This window comes from Callithrix jacchus, chromosome 2, assembly GCF_049354715.1.
Source record: "Callithrix jacchus isolate 240 chromosome 2, calJac240_pri, whole genome shotgun sequence".
Taxonomy (NCBI): domain Eukaryota; kingdom Metazoa; phylum Chordata; class Mammalia; order Primates; family Cebidae; genus Callithrix; species Callithrix jacchus.
In genome coordinates, this window is record NC_133503.1 from 38,813,318 (window position 1) to 38,830,009 (window position 16,692).

The 16,692-nt window shown below is 36.3% G+C and overlaps 1 protein-coding gene across 11 annotated transcripts in view; it reads left to right on the top strand.

Moving 5' to 3' along the window:
- Window positions 1–16,692, top strand: part of ANKHD1 (ankyrin repeat and KH domain containing 1) — a 124,355-nt gene that overhangs the window by 33,505 nt on the left and 74,158 nt on the right. For all 11 annotated transcript variants that reach the window (XR_013527904.1, XR_013527905.1, XR_013527906.1 and 8 more), the window contains exons 4-9: window positions 543–690; window positions 1,403–1,550; window positions 4,240–4,473; window positions 7,688–7,782; window positions 11,149–11,386; window positions 11,658–11,849. Coding sequence is in view for 8 of the 11 variants with exons in the window: in XM_008985836.5 (XP_008984084.1) it covers window positions 543–690; window positions 1,403–1,550; window positions 4,240–4,473; window positions 7,688–7,782; window positions 11,149–11,386; window positions 11,658–11,849 (1,055 nt within the window). In the remaining 3 variants the exon portion in view is untranslated. The remainder of the gene's footprint in view (window positions 1–542; window positions 691–1,402; window positions 1,551–4,239; window positions 4,474–7,687; window positions 7,783–11,148; window positions 11,387–11,657; window positions 11,850–16,692) is intronic.

Genomic DNA, 16,692 nt, shown 5'->3' on the forward strand with positions numbered 1-16,692 from the left:
CGGGAGGCTAAGACACAAGAATCACTTGAACCTGGGAGGCGGAGGTTGCAGTGAGCCAAGATTGCACCACTGCATTCCTGCCTGAGTGACAGAGTGAGACTCTGTCTCAAAACAAAACAAAATACAAACAATGATATTAGCTGATGAACAAAAAGAAAAAAATTGCGAAAGAATTTTATGTTTTAAAGAAAGTTTACGAATTTGTGTTGGGCTGCTGTCAAAGCTGTCCTAGGCCATGAGTTGGACATGCTTGGTCAAATGCTTTAAAAAACTTCATTTAAAATTTGTTATGTTAGGAGAGTTTAAAAGATAAAAATGACAGCTGGTTTCAGATTCACTCACTGGCTTTCTGGCTTGGTTGATAAACATGAATAATTGAAGTTGTAGAAAAGATACTCAGCAAATAATATGTTCGTATAATTTTATCTCTTACTATATTAACATTTTTCTGTGTGTGAGTAATTCTTTATATTTAATATGATTTATCATAGGACTCCTGAGTCTTTTTGTTTTGGTTAATTGTTGAATGGTTTTGTTTCCAGTCGCAGTCTAGCAGAAGCTTGTTCCGATGGGGATGTTAATGCTGTTCGTAAATTGCTAGATGAAGGCAGAAGTGTAAATGAACATACAGAAGAAGGAGAAAGCCTGCTGTGTTTGGCTTGTTCAGCAGGGTATTATGAATTAGCACAAGTAAGCAGAAATAATCTTTAGCGATTAAAATTGTGTAATGGTTTTGATGTTTTATTTATTTTTGTCACTTATAAGATAGATTATAATTAGAGGCCAGAGTCTTCTCTTCCCCCACCCCACTTCCCTTTTTGCAGTAGGTAAAGTAGAAATGGTTACATGGTTCATTTTTCTGCCACTTACTCAAAGCTAATCCTAATAAGAAACAAATGGAAATAATAATTTTAAATTTGTCCTTAGAAATAATAATTTTAAATTTGTCCTTATAAATAATATACAACTATAATGGAAAGTAGTCATTATTTTTACCACATTCAGGTTACCCCAATTCTTTTAATTTTTTTTTCTTCTGTGTTAGAGCAGTACTGGAAATTAACCAGGTTTTTACCAGTTTCTGTCTTGTGAGTATAGTTTTTTTGTTCTTTAGCTCTAGATAACCTCAAACATAACATACTTTGATAAGAGCAATCACATTTTATAATAGGATAGGATGGCTAATAAGATTGCCTACTTTAACGTGTAATGATATTGTAAAATATAGCATGTAACCAGGCATGTTGAGCAGTGAAAATTGGTATATTTTTTCATAAGGTCATTATTGATTTTTCGTCACCCCTATTCTAGAAGAATATCTTAATAGATTCAGTATATTATCTAGAAATACTATTGTATAGTAAGAATTTACAATTTCTCTGTGTGTGTATGTGTTTTAAAGGTATTGCTTGCTATGCATGCTAATGTTGAAGATAGAGGGAATAAAGGAGACATAACTCCCCTGATGGCAGCTTCCAGTGGAGGTTACTTAGACATTGTGAAATTATTACTTCTTCATGATGCAGATGTCAACTCCCAGTCTGCAACAGGTATGTAGAAAATGATGTATTAGTTGGGAGAAAAAAATTGACATAATTAATTGTTACCTGAGAGAGAGAAAAAATAGATTTCTAAGAAAAACCAGTGTAAACCTACAGAAAAATCTTAGCCCTTATGTGGAATCTTTGAGTAAAATACAAATTAATCTGATATCCTCAAAAGTCCTTAAAACACTTAGATTCTCTTTAGTCAAGATTGAGTTTTTGTGGTATAAACATAAAGAAACATTATTCAGACTTAAAAAAAAGGAAGAGATCCTGCCGTTAGCCACAACATGGATGGACCTGAAGGACATTATGCTACTGAAATAAGCCAGACACAGAAAGAAAATTATTGTATGATTTCACTTTTTTCCCCCCACAGTCTTGTGGATGTATATATGCATGATGTCACTTACATGTGGAATATTGAAAATGTACAAAAAGGGTTGAATATATAGAGATAAGACATTGGTTACCATGTCAGGGGTGGGGAGAAGAAATGGAAGAAGTAGGTCAAAGGAAACAAAGTAGTGAATATATAGAAAGAATAAGTCAAAAAATCTGATGTACAACATGAGGACTATAATTAAGAATAGTGTATTATATTCAGGATTTTTGCTAAATGAGTAGATTATGCTGCTCTTGCCATAGGGGGCAAAATTGGATAACTATGTGAGAAGAATATGTTAATTTGTTCTGCTGTAGTAACCATTTTACTATATATGTGTCTTATAACAACATGTTACATGCCTTACGTAAATAATATATATGGAGGCAAAATTATAAACTGTGTTTCTTATAATTCTTTATCTTCAATACAAAACACTTTAGATTATAGATAAACCTGAGTGTTTACCCTATAGGTTTTTACATGTTGAGTGTGCTGAATACATTTACTAATTAAGATAATCTTTTTTTTTTTTTTGAGATGGAGTCTTTCTCTGCACCCAGGCTCGATTGCAGTGATGCTATCTCTGCTCACTGTAACCTTTGCCTCCTGAGTTCAAGAGATTCTCCTGCCTCAGCTTCCCAAGTAGCTGGGATTATAGGTGCACACCATCACACCTGGCTAATTTTTTGTAACTTTTTTAGTAGAGATAGGGTTTCACCATGTTGGCCAGGCTGGTCTTGAACTCCTGATCTCACGTGATCTGCCCGCCTTGGCCCCCCAAAGTGCTGGGATTACAGATGTGAGTCACCAAGCCTTGCCAAGGTATTCTTGTATAGCAACAGTCCTCAACCTTTTTGACACCAAGGACAATTGGAAGAGAATTTTTCCACACATAGGTGTGGGGGGGATGTTTTTGGAATGAAACTATTTCACCTCAGATAGTCAGGCAGTTGTCTCATAAAGAGCATACAACCTAGATCCCTCACCCATCATTTATTTGAACTGAGCAGCTTTGTACATACTATAGTTGGAACCCTTGAAAGTGGTTCTTTCTGTATTAATTAAATATAGAAAATATCTCTTATATTTACATAAAAGAAAACAGTTAATTTTAGAGCATGTTGGTGAACCACCAGATTGATTTACTTAATTTTTTTGTCAATAACGAAAATAATATATGTTCATTGGAAGAACATTTGAGAAATGCAGAGAAGTAGGAAGAATAAAAGATTACTCCCATAATCTCTGTGGCACAGAAATCACTGCTATTACTGTTTGTTTAGTCCCTTCCAGTATTTTTGATGTATAAAGTTATGCAGTTGAAATTATACCCTATGTGCAATTTTGTTTGACTTTACTTATTTTCTATTCTATTAACTTTTTAACAAAGTTAAAAAAGTTTCTTTTTTTTTTTAAAGGTTGCATAATATTTCTTTTTTTTTTTTTGGAGACAAGGTCTTGCTCTGTTTCCCATGTAAGAGTGCAGTAGTGTGATCGTAGCTCACTGTAGCCTTAAACTCCTGAGCTCGAGTGATCCTCCCATCTCCTGCCTCCAGCGTAGCTGGGACTACAGGTGTATGACACCATGCCTGGCTCAGTTCTTTTTAGTAGAGCTACTGTGTTGCCCAGACTGGTCTCAAACTCCTGGGGGTCAAGCAGTCCTCCCACCTTGGCCTCCTAAAGTGCTGGGATTACAGTTGTGAGCCATCGAACATCTTTTAATTAGTAAGAAAATCTTTTAATTAGTAAGAAAATGGGCTGGTTGAGGTGGCTCATGCCTGTAATCACAACGCTTTGGGAGCTTGAGGCAGGTGGAACACCTGAAGTCAGGAGTTTGAGGCCTGGTGGTGGGCGGTTGAAATCGGGAGGCAGAGGTTGCAATGAGCCAAGATCGCACCATTGCACTTCAGCCTGGATGGCAGAGCTAGACTCTGTCTTAAAAAAAAAAAAAAAAGATCCGGGTGTAGTGGCTCACACCTGTAATCCCAGCACTTTGGGAGGCCGAGGTGGGTGGATCACCTGAGGTCAGGGGTTTGAAACCACCCTGACCAGCAAGGTGAAACAAAAACAAAAAGAAAAAGAAAATTAAGGTGATGCTTCTAACCAATGATAATGAGAAAAAGTTGAGATAGTAGTTGTAGTGATTTGTGTAAGGGAATTGAAGAGGTATACCTAGCACATTTGTATAATCATAATTGTATCTGTTCTGATTTTATATTTCTTTTTATTATGTTTTTCTTTTTTTAATCTTTTATTTTTTTAATATGTATTCTGCTTATGTATTATATTTCTCTTTGTTCTTTTTAGGAAACACTGCACTAACTTACGCCTGTGCTGGAGGATTTGTTGACATCGTTAAAGTGCTCCTTAATGAAGGTGCAAATATAGAAGATCATAATGAAAATGGACATACTCCCTTAATGGAAGCAGCCAGTGCAGGTCATGTGGAAGTTGCGAGAGTTCTTTTGGATCATGGTGCAGGCATCAACACCCATTCTAATGAATTCAAAGAAAGTGCTCTTACGCTTGCATGCTATAAAGGTACTTAACATATGCATGAATATTTAAAATGTTTTTCATAACCACTTTTAATATTTGAGTTAACTTTATATTGCTTATGTTTTCACTGTGCTATAAAATTACCTAGTTTAAAAGAGATTATATAGAAAGTCTATTTTAGCCTGTATTGCCTATAATATAGTTTTCCAGTATGTTTATTATTTTAATTCATATTTACTGGGTTAACTGTGAAGTTAACCCAAACACTTAGCATAGATTTAGAGGGTTTCCATTATTTAATAAGTTTTGTTTTATATGCTTTTTCCAGTGTTTATTTAAAAAATAGTACATGCCAAAGTAATACACACAATACTGAAAACCTGAAAACACAGAATAACACAAAGAAAAGAAATTTTTCTTTTTTCTTTCCTTTGAGACAGAGTGTGACTCTGCCACTCAGGCTGGAGTGCAGTGGGGCAATCTCAGCTCACTTCAACCTCTGCCTTCTGGGCTCATGTGATTCTCGTGCCTTGGCCTCCCAGGTAGCTGGGACTACAGGCATGTGCCACCATGCCTAGTTAATTTTTGCATTTTTAGTTTATGGTTACTTTAAAGCTGTTTCACTATGTTGACCAGGCTGGTCTTGAATTCCTGACCTCAAGTGATCCTTCTACCTCAGCCTCCCAAAGAGCTGGGATTACAGGCATGCATCACCACACCCAACTAAAGAAAAGAAATTTAAAATGACATGTAATGCTACCATCTAAAGATAAAGAAGCATGCACACAATATTTTAGTGTACATATTTCCAGTGTGTTTTTAAGTATATTTATATACAAACATATATTTTAAACAAAAGTTATACTCTAACAGTTTTATAGTCTACTTCTTTTATTTAGCAGTATATCATAGACTTTTTCATCTCAATAAATATTCTTTATTTTTTATTTTTATTTTTTTGAGATGGAGTTTCATGCTTATTGCCTAGGCTGGAGTACAATGGCGTGATCTCAGCTCACTGCAACCTCTGCCTCCTGGGTTCAAACAATTCTCCTGTCTCAGCCTCCCGAGTAGCTGGGATTATGGGCGCATGCCACCATGCTTGGCTAATTTTTGTATTTTTAGTAGAGACAGGGTTTCATCATATTGGTCAGGCTGATCTTGAACTCCTGACTGCAGGTGATTCATCCACCTCGGTCTCCCAAAGTGCTGGGATTATAGGCATGAGCTACTGCAGCTGGCCTATTTTTTATTATTTCTAGAGATAGGGTTTTGCTCTATTGCCTAGGATGGAGTGCAGTGGCACTGTGAGAGCTCACTGTAGCCTCAAACTCCTGGGTTCAAGCAGTCCTCCTGCCTCAGCCTCCTATATAGCTAGGATTACAGGATCATGTCACCATACCCAGCTAATTTTATTTTTATTTTTTTGTAGAGATGGAAGTCTCACTCTATTGCCCAGGCTGGTCTGAACCTCCAGGCCTCAAACAATCTTTCTACCCCACACTCCCAAAGTGTTAGGATTATAAGTATAAGCCACCATGCCTGGCCTCAATAAATATTTGTCCACTATAACTTTTGATGATCATGTGCCATTTTATTATTTCATTTAGGATTAAAATTGGTTGCATATATCACAGATTCTAAATTAATAATGATTTGAACAAAAGAGAATTAGAAGGGTAAGCTGTTTAGCGCTAGTATGGCAGTTCCATTGTCATCAAGAGCTCATAATTCTGGTTTTTTTCTCTACTATCCTATAATGTGGTTTGTATCCTCAAGGTTACAATAAACCTATAAACCAAGATGATCGCTAGGACACCAGCAGTTCGCATTCTAGGAATGAAAAAGTTGATAAGGGCAAAATAAGGAGTGCCTCTTAATTTAGTAAGCTTCCTTTAAAGAGTCTTCCTAGGTGTGCAGCCTTATAACTACCACTTAAATCTCATTGGCTACACATAGCTGTAAGAGGGACAAAGAAATATAGTCTTCTAGTCAGTAAGTTGTCCGGATGAAATTGGAGTTCTGTTATTAAAAAACAATAAGAGAATGCTGGGTGCAGTAGCTGACACCTGTAATCACAGCACTTTGAGAGGCTGAGGCAGGATGGTCTCTTGAGGCCTGGATCAGCCCTAGCTACTCGGGTGGCTTAGGTGGGATGATCCCTTGAGTCTTGGAGTTCGAGGCTGCAGTCAGCTACAATCATGCCACTGCACTATAGCCTGGTCAATAGAGACCCCGTCTTTAAAAAAGAGAAAGAATATAAGAATGGATATTGGATAGGGAACTAGCAGTCTCTGCCAAATACATCAGGTAGATGCACATAATTGCCTATTGTTGGACACTTGAATTGTTTCCAGGTTTTCAGTATTATTAAAAACACTGTGATAACATTCTTGTGCAGACATTTTTGCCTAATCTCTGATTATTTCCTTAGGATAAATTCCTGGAAGTGGAATTGCTGGGTCAAAGGGTATGGACATTTTTAAGGCTTTTGATACATATTTGCCAAATTGCCTTCTAGAAAGGTTCAACCAATTTATACTCCCACCAGCAATGTTTGAGAGTGCCCTTTATCCCACCCTACACCCCTACCAACACTGGGTATTATCATTCTTTTTAATATTTGCCATTTTGATAGGAAAAAAAATAGTGTCTCATATTAATTTGCATATCTTTAATAGGAAGGTAGTTTTCATCAGTTGAATATTCACTTGCATTTCTTTCTTGAATTATCATTTCATATCCTTCACCCATTATTCTACTGGAGGGTTTGTCTTTTTCTTATTGACTATCAAGGCTTTTTATTTATTCACTGTATCAAGAGGATTGAAATTATTTTAAATAGAGTTTTCTGTGCCTGCTTATTGCCACAGTGAGTTTATGTGGTTACTTTAAAGCTGTTTTTCTGGAATATATGATCCAAAGATACTTTACTTGGCTTTCTATTTGATCTCAGTGTTTTCATTAGCTAAATAATTAATGTATATTCAACCAAGGTAAAAGCATTGTTGCTTTACTTACCTTGAATTACGTGCCTTAGACTAATTCAGTCTTTAAAGCCTAGATAATAAGACCTTGAAAAAAGCCTATATTGCTTTGAATGGGCTTGGTTAAACTGTTAACTGATTTATTTATCGAATGCAAAATAAGTTGTCAAATTCTTGGATAGATATCTGAAGAAAAAGAATCCATGCTTCAATACTTAAGAATTAAACCAATAGTCAATTATTTTAAAATTTCTATTTCTCTTTTCAAGGCCATTTGGATATGGTTCGCTTTCTACTTGAAGCTGGTGCAGATCAAGAACACAAAACAGATGAGATGCACACTGCCTTAATGGAGGCCTGCATGGTAATTTAAAATTACACCCACTCGAGATTTTATGGGAAGAGATTTTATTTTCATATGTGTTTAAGCCTTTGAGAGTTATTAATTGATGTTGGGTTTGTATAATTTCTTAACTCGACGCTAAATTAAACACAGTTAATGCTTGAATGCCTCTGCTTTTGGAAGAGAACAGTAAAGTATTTGGCCTTAGGGTTGTTATTGATAAAACTTTAATTTTGGAGATAGTAGACATAGTTCTAGTGTTTTTATAGTTTCATATTAAAATCATATATAGCAAATTAACTTCAAAATATATTGACTCAAACTATATGGATAGCCTATGAAACATTTAACTTTTTTTTTAAGGATAATCTAGAATATTTTTAATACAAACCTTTTGCATCACAGAGAATAATAATCACCTTTAGTGCTGTCAATCCAGAAATCTTTTTTCTACTTCTGTAAACACATATATTATGCATATATGCACATCTAAAAGAGAGTGCAAATACAGAGAAACTCAATGCATTCTGATAAATATTTAAGACAGATTTAATGGCAAGAAAATTACCTGGAAATACAAATGTATTTTTCAGATGTGATTAAATAAGCTCATCATTACATATGTTAATTTCTATTTTGTTGACTATTGCTGTGTAACAAATCACTCAAAACATAGTGGCTTAATGCAGCAGCCACTTATTATCTCTGTCTATTTTTTTTTTGAGATAGAATATCGCTCTGTTGCCCAGGCTGGAGTGCGGTGGTATGACCTTAGCTCACTGCAACCTCCGCCTCCGAGATTCAACCAATTTATACTCCCACCAGCAATCAAGTGATTTTTGTGCCTCAGCTTCCCAAACCTCCCATGTGTATCTCACACTATGTTATATCTCATATGATTCTGTCGGTTGATTGGGTGGTTTTTCTGTTGATCTCTCTCTTTCTCTATCTCTCTCTCTTTTTTGAAGACAGACTCTCACTCTGTTACCCAGGCTAGAGCACAGTGGCACTGTCATGGCTAACTACAACCTGTACTCCCTGTACTCAAGCAGTCCTCTCACCTCAGCTTCCCAAGTACCTGAGACTAGAGGGACATGTCACCGTGCCCAGCTTTAAAATTTTTGTAGAGATGATATCTCACGATGTTGCCTAGGCTTTAAGAAAAGAGTTGTATTTATTTATTTACTTTTTTTTTTTTTTTTTAACAATTCCTCTCTTAATATATGTACCGAAAATATGTTAGCAGAATCTATAAAAAAATCTTCAAACTTCAGCTGCATGTAGTGGCTCATGCCTGTAATCCTGGCACTTTGAGAGGCTGAGGCGGATGGATCACTTTAGGCCAGGAGTTCAAGACTAGCCTGGCCAACATGGTGAAATCCCATCTCTACTAAAAATATAAAACTTAGCCAGGCATGGTGCTGTGTACCTGTAGTCTCAGCTGCTTGGGAGGCTGAGACACGAGAATCACTTGAATCTGGGAGGTGGAGGTTGCAGTGAGCTGAGATCACACTGCTGCACTCCAGCCTGGGTGACAGAACAAGACTCTTTCTTTAAATAAAAAAAGAATTCAAGTAAATTCAAGTAAAACTATTTATTGAGAGCCTAGAGGAGATAGGCACAATAGCAATTCCGTGATCTGTAGACACTTAAAAATCCTTGTTTTCTTTTCAATTAGAAATACATTTCAACTACCAAATAACTCAGTACAGTAATTTGGTAAAAATATTTTATTTTACATGTATTTGTAGTATTAGTAAAACTAAAATTTTAATGTGAAGTCATCTATTTTTGGCATTATATCAAAAGTGATTAAAGCTGGGCTAGTCATTTAGTTAAGTATAATAAAAGTCTTGATGGATATCGAAATTTAACAATTAAGGTTTCTTTATTTAATTCTTTTTTGGTTTTGAGACAGGGTCTCTGTCACTCAGGCTGGAGTACAGTGGCGTGATCTTGGCTCACTGCAACCTCTGCCTCCTGGTCTCAAACAGTCCTCCTGCCTCAGCCTCCCAAGTAGCTGTGGCTACAGGTGCACACCGTTAGCTTAACTAATTTTTGTATTTTTTGTAGAAACGTGGTTACACCCTGTTGCCCAGGGTGGCCTCGAACATCTGGGCTCAAGCTATCTGCCTGCCTCCGCTTCCCAAAGCGGTGGGGTTACAGGTGTGAGCCACCATGCCCAGCCTTATTTCTTTAATAAAAGAACTACTAAACCTTATTTTTCTACTCAGTATTTATTTTTTCTTAGCAACATTTTGGTCATTTTTTAAATATAGTACAACATAGCCTCTGACTTTATATGCCACAACAAGCAATAAGACCTACATAAGCACCCGGTGCGGTGGCTTACACCTGTAATCCCAGCACTTTGGGAGGCCGAGGCAGGTGGATTACGAGGTCAAGAGATCGAGACCATCCTGGTCAACATGGTGAAACCCCGTCTCTACTAAAAATACAAAAAAAAAAATTAGCTGGGCATGATGGCGCGTGTCTGTAATCCTAGCTACTCAGGAGGCTGAGGCAGGAGAATTGCTTGAACCCAGGAGGTGGAGGTTGTGGTGAGCTGAGATCACGCCATTGCACTCCAGCCTGGGTAACAAGAGCGAAACTCCGTCTCAAAAAAAAAAAAAAAAGACCTACATAAATCTTGACATTAAGAATTTGAAATTAAAGGATATTTATGGTGATAAGTAGAATTTATACCCACCATGAGAATATTTTATTGTTAATTGCCTTACTATCTATGCAGATAGGCTATGGTAAAAATTTTTTCCAAATGAATCTTTATTTTTACATCTTTACCTCATTGCAACAAGGCATTGTAATTAGGAGAAATATAGGATGGTGTCAACCCAGAGATGTTTATATTGGTGACATAATCTCAAGTGGTAATGACTTCACATAATTGGTTGTGTTATTTTTTGCCATGGCTTTGTTTCTGAAATAGATCTCATACAGTTTCTACATTTGAATATGAAACCTGAATTTGAGTACATGGCTATAGCTGACCTGGCAGTAGTATAACCTGGTTATTTTGAGGTCCTGTTGACTATAGATTTCAGTTTTTTGAACTTCAAAAAATAGGGAAATTTAAAATTATTTGGATGTGTGACTGTTAATGTCACTAAGTCTCTCATTCTTTTGGAGAATTTTGGGCTTGCTCAAAAGCTGATGAAAATAATTTAAAAAATATTTTAAAACAATATTGGTGATCTTTTGATAAGGCTCAGATGAGCATGATAATATATATGCTGTCTATGCTAAATCTTCTAATCTTGTCTTTTTTCTTCCTCTTGTTTTCCAATCTCTTGCTTTCTTCTCTCCCACTTAAAAAATCTCAAAACAAAAAATTTATCTCCTTGCTTTACTTCTGAAAATCTGCAGGATGGACATGTAGAGGTGGCACGTTTGCTTTTGGATAGTGGTGCTCAAGTGAACATGCCTGCAGATTCATTTGAATCTCCGTTGACGCTAGCTGCCTGTGGAGGACATGTTGAATTGGCAGCTCTACTTATTGAAAGGGGAGCAAATCTTGAAGAAGTTAATGATGAAGGATACACTCCCTTGATGGAAGCTGCTCGGGAAGGACATGAAGAGATGGTGGCACTACTCTTAGCACAAGGTAAAGAAGTTTTATTTCTTTTGGAAAAGTCAGTTTTCTTTAGATGTTTCATGTTAGTACTGGGTTAGTTCACTGCAACTAGTGCATAGATAGATAGATAGATAGATAGATAAATAGATAGATAGATGTATTTTGCATTGATGTTAATTTCTGAATGCTCTGGAGGGCCATAGAAATAGAGAAGACAGAGATGATTATCGCAATTCAGAAAAATAGTATCTTTATTATAAGTCTCTTGCAACTAGTTTTATCTATTTTTATACTTTCCTAGGAGCAAATATAAATGCCCAGACAGAAGAAACTCAAGAAACTGCTCTTACTTTGGCTTGCTGTGGAGGATTTTCTGAAGTTGCAGACTTTCTGATTAAGGCAGGAGCTGATATAGAACTTGGCTGCTCCACACCTCTGATGGAGGCATCTCAGGAGGGACACCTGGAGTTGGTTAAATATTTGCTGGCTTCTGGTATGTGGCTTTAAAATGCCGTATTGCTCAGAAAGACAAATACAAATAATAGTTTACTTATATGTGGAATCTAAAAACATTGTGCTTATAGATTACCAGAGTGTGGGAATGAGGGTGGGAGGAGGATACACAAGGAAAGGGGAATCGTTGCTCAAAGGGTACAGAGTTTCACTTAGATAGGTGGAGTAAGTTTTAATGATATATTGCCTAGCAAGGTCACTACTATAGTTGACAGTAATGTATATCTCAAAATTGCTGAAAGAGTAGATTTAAATGTTCTCACTACAAATAAATATGTGAGGTGATGAATGTTTATTAGCTTGATCTAATCATTACACAGTATATACATATATCATAACATCACATTGTACCCCATCAATATATACAATTATTATTTGTCAGTTAAAAATAAAACAAATAAAAATTTAAAATACCTTTTAGAAAAAGATTTACATTGCTTTCTTAACTTTAACAATTAACAGTTAACTGTTTCATTTCTATGAGTTGAAAGAGAGCTCTGTAATTTAACTGGTCTTATACTCCTTAGTCTTTAAAACTCATTTTTAAAAAGATTTCATGCTGTTACCAACATAAGGCATCTTTTTCACCATCTTTCTCCATTTAATTGTTCGTGGCTTGTGGAAGGGAGATGTTAGTTTCTCCTGGTCTCTGTTAATAAGAGGAGGTGGGGATGATGACATTATTGAGGGTATAATTTGGTACCTTTTAAGTCTGTTCATTTCTTGACATTTTTTAAGTCATTTGAAAAAAGAGGGAATTAATTTTTTTTGCAGAATACTAATTTAAAAAATATTTTTGCCTTATTAATTGTTAAGCTGCGGTAAACAGTAAGTACTTTTACATAGAATATTTATAGTTTTGGCTGGGCGTGGTGGCTCACGCCTGTAATGCCAGCACTTTGGGAGGCCAAGGCGGGCAGATCATGGGGTCAGGAGTTCAAGACCAGCCTGGCCAACATAGTGAAACCCCATCTCTACTAAAAATACAAAATAAATTAGCCAGGCATGGTGGCAGGTGCCTGTAGTCCCAGCTAATTGGGAGGCTGAGACAGGAGAATTGCTTGAACCTGGGAGGCAGAGTTTGCAGTGAGCCGAGATCGTGCCATTGCACTCCAGCTGGGCAAGAAGCAAAACTCCATCTCAAAAAAAAACAAAAAAAAGAATATTTGTAGTTTTATAGAACATATTAAAAAAAAATTAGTCCCAACAGATGTAAATATATTCTTTGAAAGTATCAGTAGGATTTTTCTCTTCTTCCAGATCTGATATATTGTTTAAAATTTAATATATAGAAAAGTTAATATGTAAAAGAAAATAAAATATTTAGCAAAATTTTATTTATCCTTTTGGGCTTTCATTGTTAACATTAATTTTAATATAGCCCAACCTCAGTTTTTTCTTTGAATTATTATCAAAATAATTTGTTAAACCAGATTTCTCTTTTTTTAACGACAGGGTTGTGCTTTGTCACCCAGGCTGGAGTATAGTGGTGTGAATATGTTCCACTGCAACCTTAGCCTCCTGGGCTCAAGTGATCCTTCAGCCTCCACCTCCCAAGTAGCTGGGACTATAGGCATGTTACCAGCATGCCTGGCTAAGTTTTATATATTTTGTAGAGACGGGGTTTTGCCATGTTGCCAAAGCTGGTCTCAAACTCCTGGGCTCAAGCAGTCCTTCTGCCTCAGCCTCTCAAAGTGCTAGAGTTACAGGTGCGAACTACCACTCCTGGCCTTAAACCAGATTGTGAATGGTTTGGATGATTATGATTTGGACAAACCAATCATAAAAGCTGACTTCTTTCCTGAATCAAATACTGCTAATCACTCTAGTTAGTGTATATATTCAGTCATTTTTCCCCTATCATTTTTAGTAACTGTGTCCTATTCAAGTGTCTTTCTCTGCTACTGGTTATCTTTGTCCATTCTTCCCTCATCCCTCTCTTAAGCTAAAGTCATACTATTGTTTTTAAAAGAAGGAATAAGTGTTTATTAAGAAATTCTCGAATACCAGACATTTTGCTCAGCTTTTGTTATCTCTGTTAATTGCCACTGGTTCCTGTGTAGTGAGTAATATTAAACACATTCTTATAGATGAGGGAACTGATGCACAGTGATGTTATATAACTAACTCCCTTTATTTAAGGTAACCAAGCTAATAGGGACAGAGCCATCATTGAAACTTAGAAATCTTGACATTGTTTTTTCTACCGCATTACCATTGATTTAGCTCCTTTTGCTTATTTGAAGTAGGTAGCTCGAAGAACTATCCCAGGGTTTGAGAATCACTTTTATGTGATCACTACCTAAAGGTGTTTTTTTCTCCCCAGTTTTCAGTGTGATTTATTTACGTGAAGCTCTTCTTATAGTGTGGCACTAAAGAAAACTCATATAAGGGCTATAAAATTAAAACGAATTTAACAACTTTTTGTTATGGCATTTTTCAAACATATAGAGAATGCAGTAGTATTTGAGATCCTAAAAATCCATCACCCAGTTAGTGTTTTAATAGGAATGTCTAATTCATGGCCAATCTTATTTCATCTGTACTTCCTCCACATTCCCATTCTTATAAAATTATTTTTATTTAAGGAAACATTTTTAACTTTTTATTTTTAAAAATTAGAAATTAATGATTAAAAATGTTCTTTTATAAAGTGTTAATATTCAGTATTTAAAAGATAATTTAAAAAATAACCACAATGCAATTTTCCTACCTAAAAAATTTTAGTGAGTTCCTTAGCAAATATCCAAGCCATTTTCATATTTCTCTGATAGTTTTATAAATCTATATGTGTATATTTAGTGACTTTTTTGAATTAGGATTCAAATAAGATTCATACAATCACTATTAATCATTATGTCTCTTAAGTCTCTTTTAATCAATGGGCTACATTTCATTTTCTTATCTTTTCTCTTGGAATTTTTGGTTGAAGAAATGGAATGTTTGTCCTTTAGGCTTCCCAGAGTATGGATTTTGCTGATGATGTCCCCATGATTTTGTTTAACTTGTTTTTCTATCCTTTGGATTTTCTATATATTAGTAGTTAGATCTAGAGACTTTATTGTATTCAGGTTTGACTTTTTTGTTTTTTAATGGGACTACTTCATAGGTAGTATTTGTATACTTTTTTCAGGAGGTAATAAGCATATAGTTGTCTCTCTTTTTGTGATATTATTAGCCATTGATGAGCATTGCTTAGATCCATTAATTCATTAGGGGTTACAAAGAGGTGATATTCTAAGTTCTTTTATTCCATCTTTTTATTTCTTCCTTGAATATCTATAAAGAGAAACTTCCCCTCAATGATTTGCCCTTAAATTAAGTACAAATTATCACATAGGAATGGGAAGAAAAATGTTTGTCTTTTTTCCCCCCTTTAATCTACCAGTTTCTGAAGTGATGAGGCAGCCCCTTAGCATCTTTCAAAGGTGGTCAGTGAAGTGTTTTTTTGTTTAGTTTTGTTTTGAAACAGACTCTTGATCTGTTACCCAGGCTGGAATGCAGTGGTGTGATCATGGCTTACTGAAACGTCAAGCTCCTGGACTCAGGGGATCTTCCTGCCTCAGCCTCTCAAGTAGCTGGGACTATAGACATGCACCACCGTGCCTGGCTAATTTACTTTTTTATTTTTTTGTAGAGGTGGGGTCTTGCTTGTTGCATAGGCTGATCTTGAAGTCTTGGCCTCAAGCAGTCCTCTCACTTTGGCCTCCCAAAGCACTGGGATTACAAGTATGAGCCACTATGTCTGGCCCTATTGTTTTGTTTTTTTATTTGAATATCATTTTGAACTTTTGGACTTGAATATATAAGATGGCTTTTACTTCATCACTGTCATTATTCTTTTGATGCAAAAATCGTCAGAAGATGGGACAGTCTGAATATCTTTGATCAATAAGGTTAGCACCTAAATCCTTTTGTCATGACCTCATTGTAGTCTCTGATAGTTTTCTTCCTTCCTGATATGGCAAGGATTTTCCAGGCTCATCTTAAACAGTTCCTGCTCCCGCCTTGGGATCAGTCATTTTTCTAAGAAACTCTAATTTCATTTAGTAGTAAATAGTACTTAGAGACCATGATCTAAGCTAGAGATGCTATTTCTGCTTAGTCTACTACCATTGTGTCTAGACTGTAGTTGGTCAGGGCTGGAAAATATATATTTTTCTTACATATTAAATATTTCAGGAATTCATTGGTTACCTTTGAAGGATGCTAAGGGACAACCTCCGTACTTCCAATTCAGAACCACAAGGTTTCGTTTTGTATTGTTTTTGAGACTGAGTCTTGCTCTGTTGCCCAGGCTGGAGTGCAGTGGTATGATCTGAGCTCACTGTAATCTTTACCTACTGGGCTCAAGTGATTCTCCCACCTCAGCCTCCCAAGTGGCTGGGACTACAGGCATGTGCCTTTTTTTTTTTTTTTTTTTTTTTCCGGTTGAGACAGGGTTTCACCATGTTGCCCAGGTTAATCTCAAACTCCTGGGCTCAAGTGATCCACCCGCCTCAGCCTCCCAAAGTGCAAGGATTACAGGTGTGAGCCACCAGGCCTGGCCAGAACAAGATTTTTACTTAAGTTCAACAATCTTATATCTCACCTGAGGTTGGGAGTTCAAGACCAGCCTGGCCAACATGGTGAAACCCCGTCTCTGCTACAAATACAAAAATTAGCCAGGCATGGTGGCTTGTGCCTATGATCCCAGCTACTCGAGAGGCTGAGAGCCACAAGAATTACTTGAACCCAGGAGGCAGAAGTTGCAGTGAGCTGAGAGATCATGCCACTGCACTCCAGCCTGGGCAACAGAGTGAGACTATGTCTCAAAAAGAAAA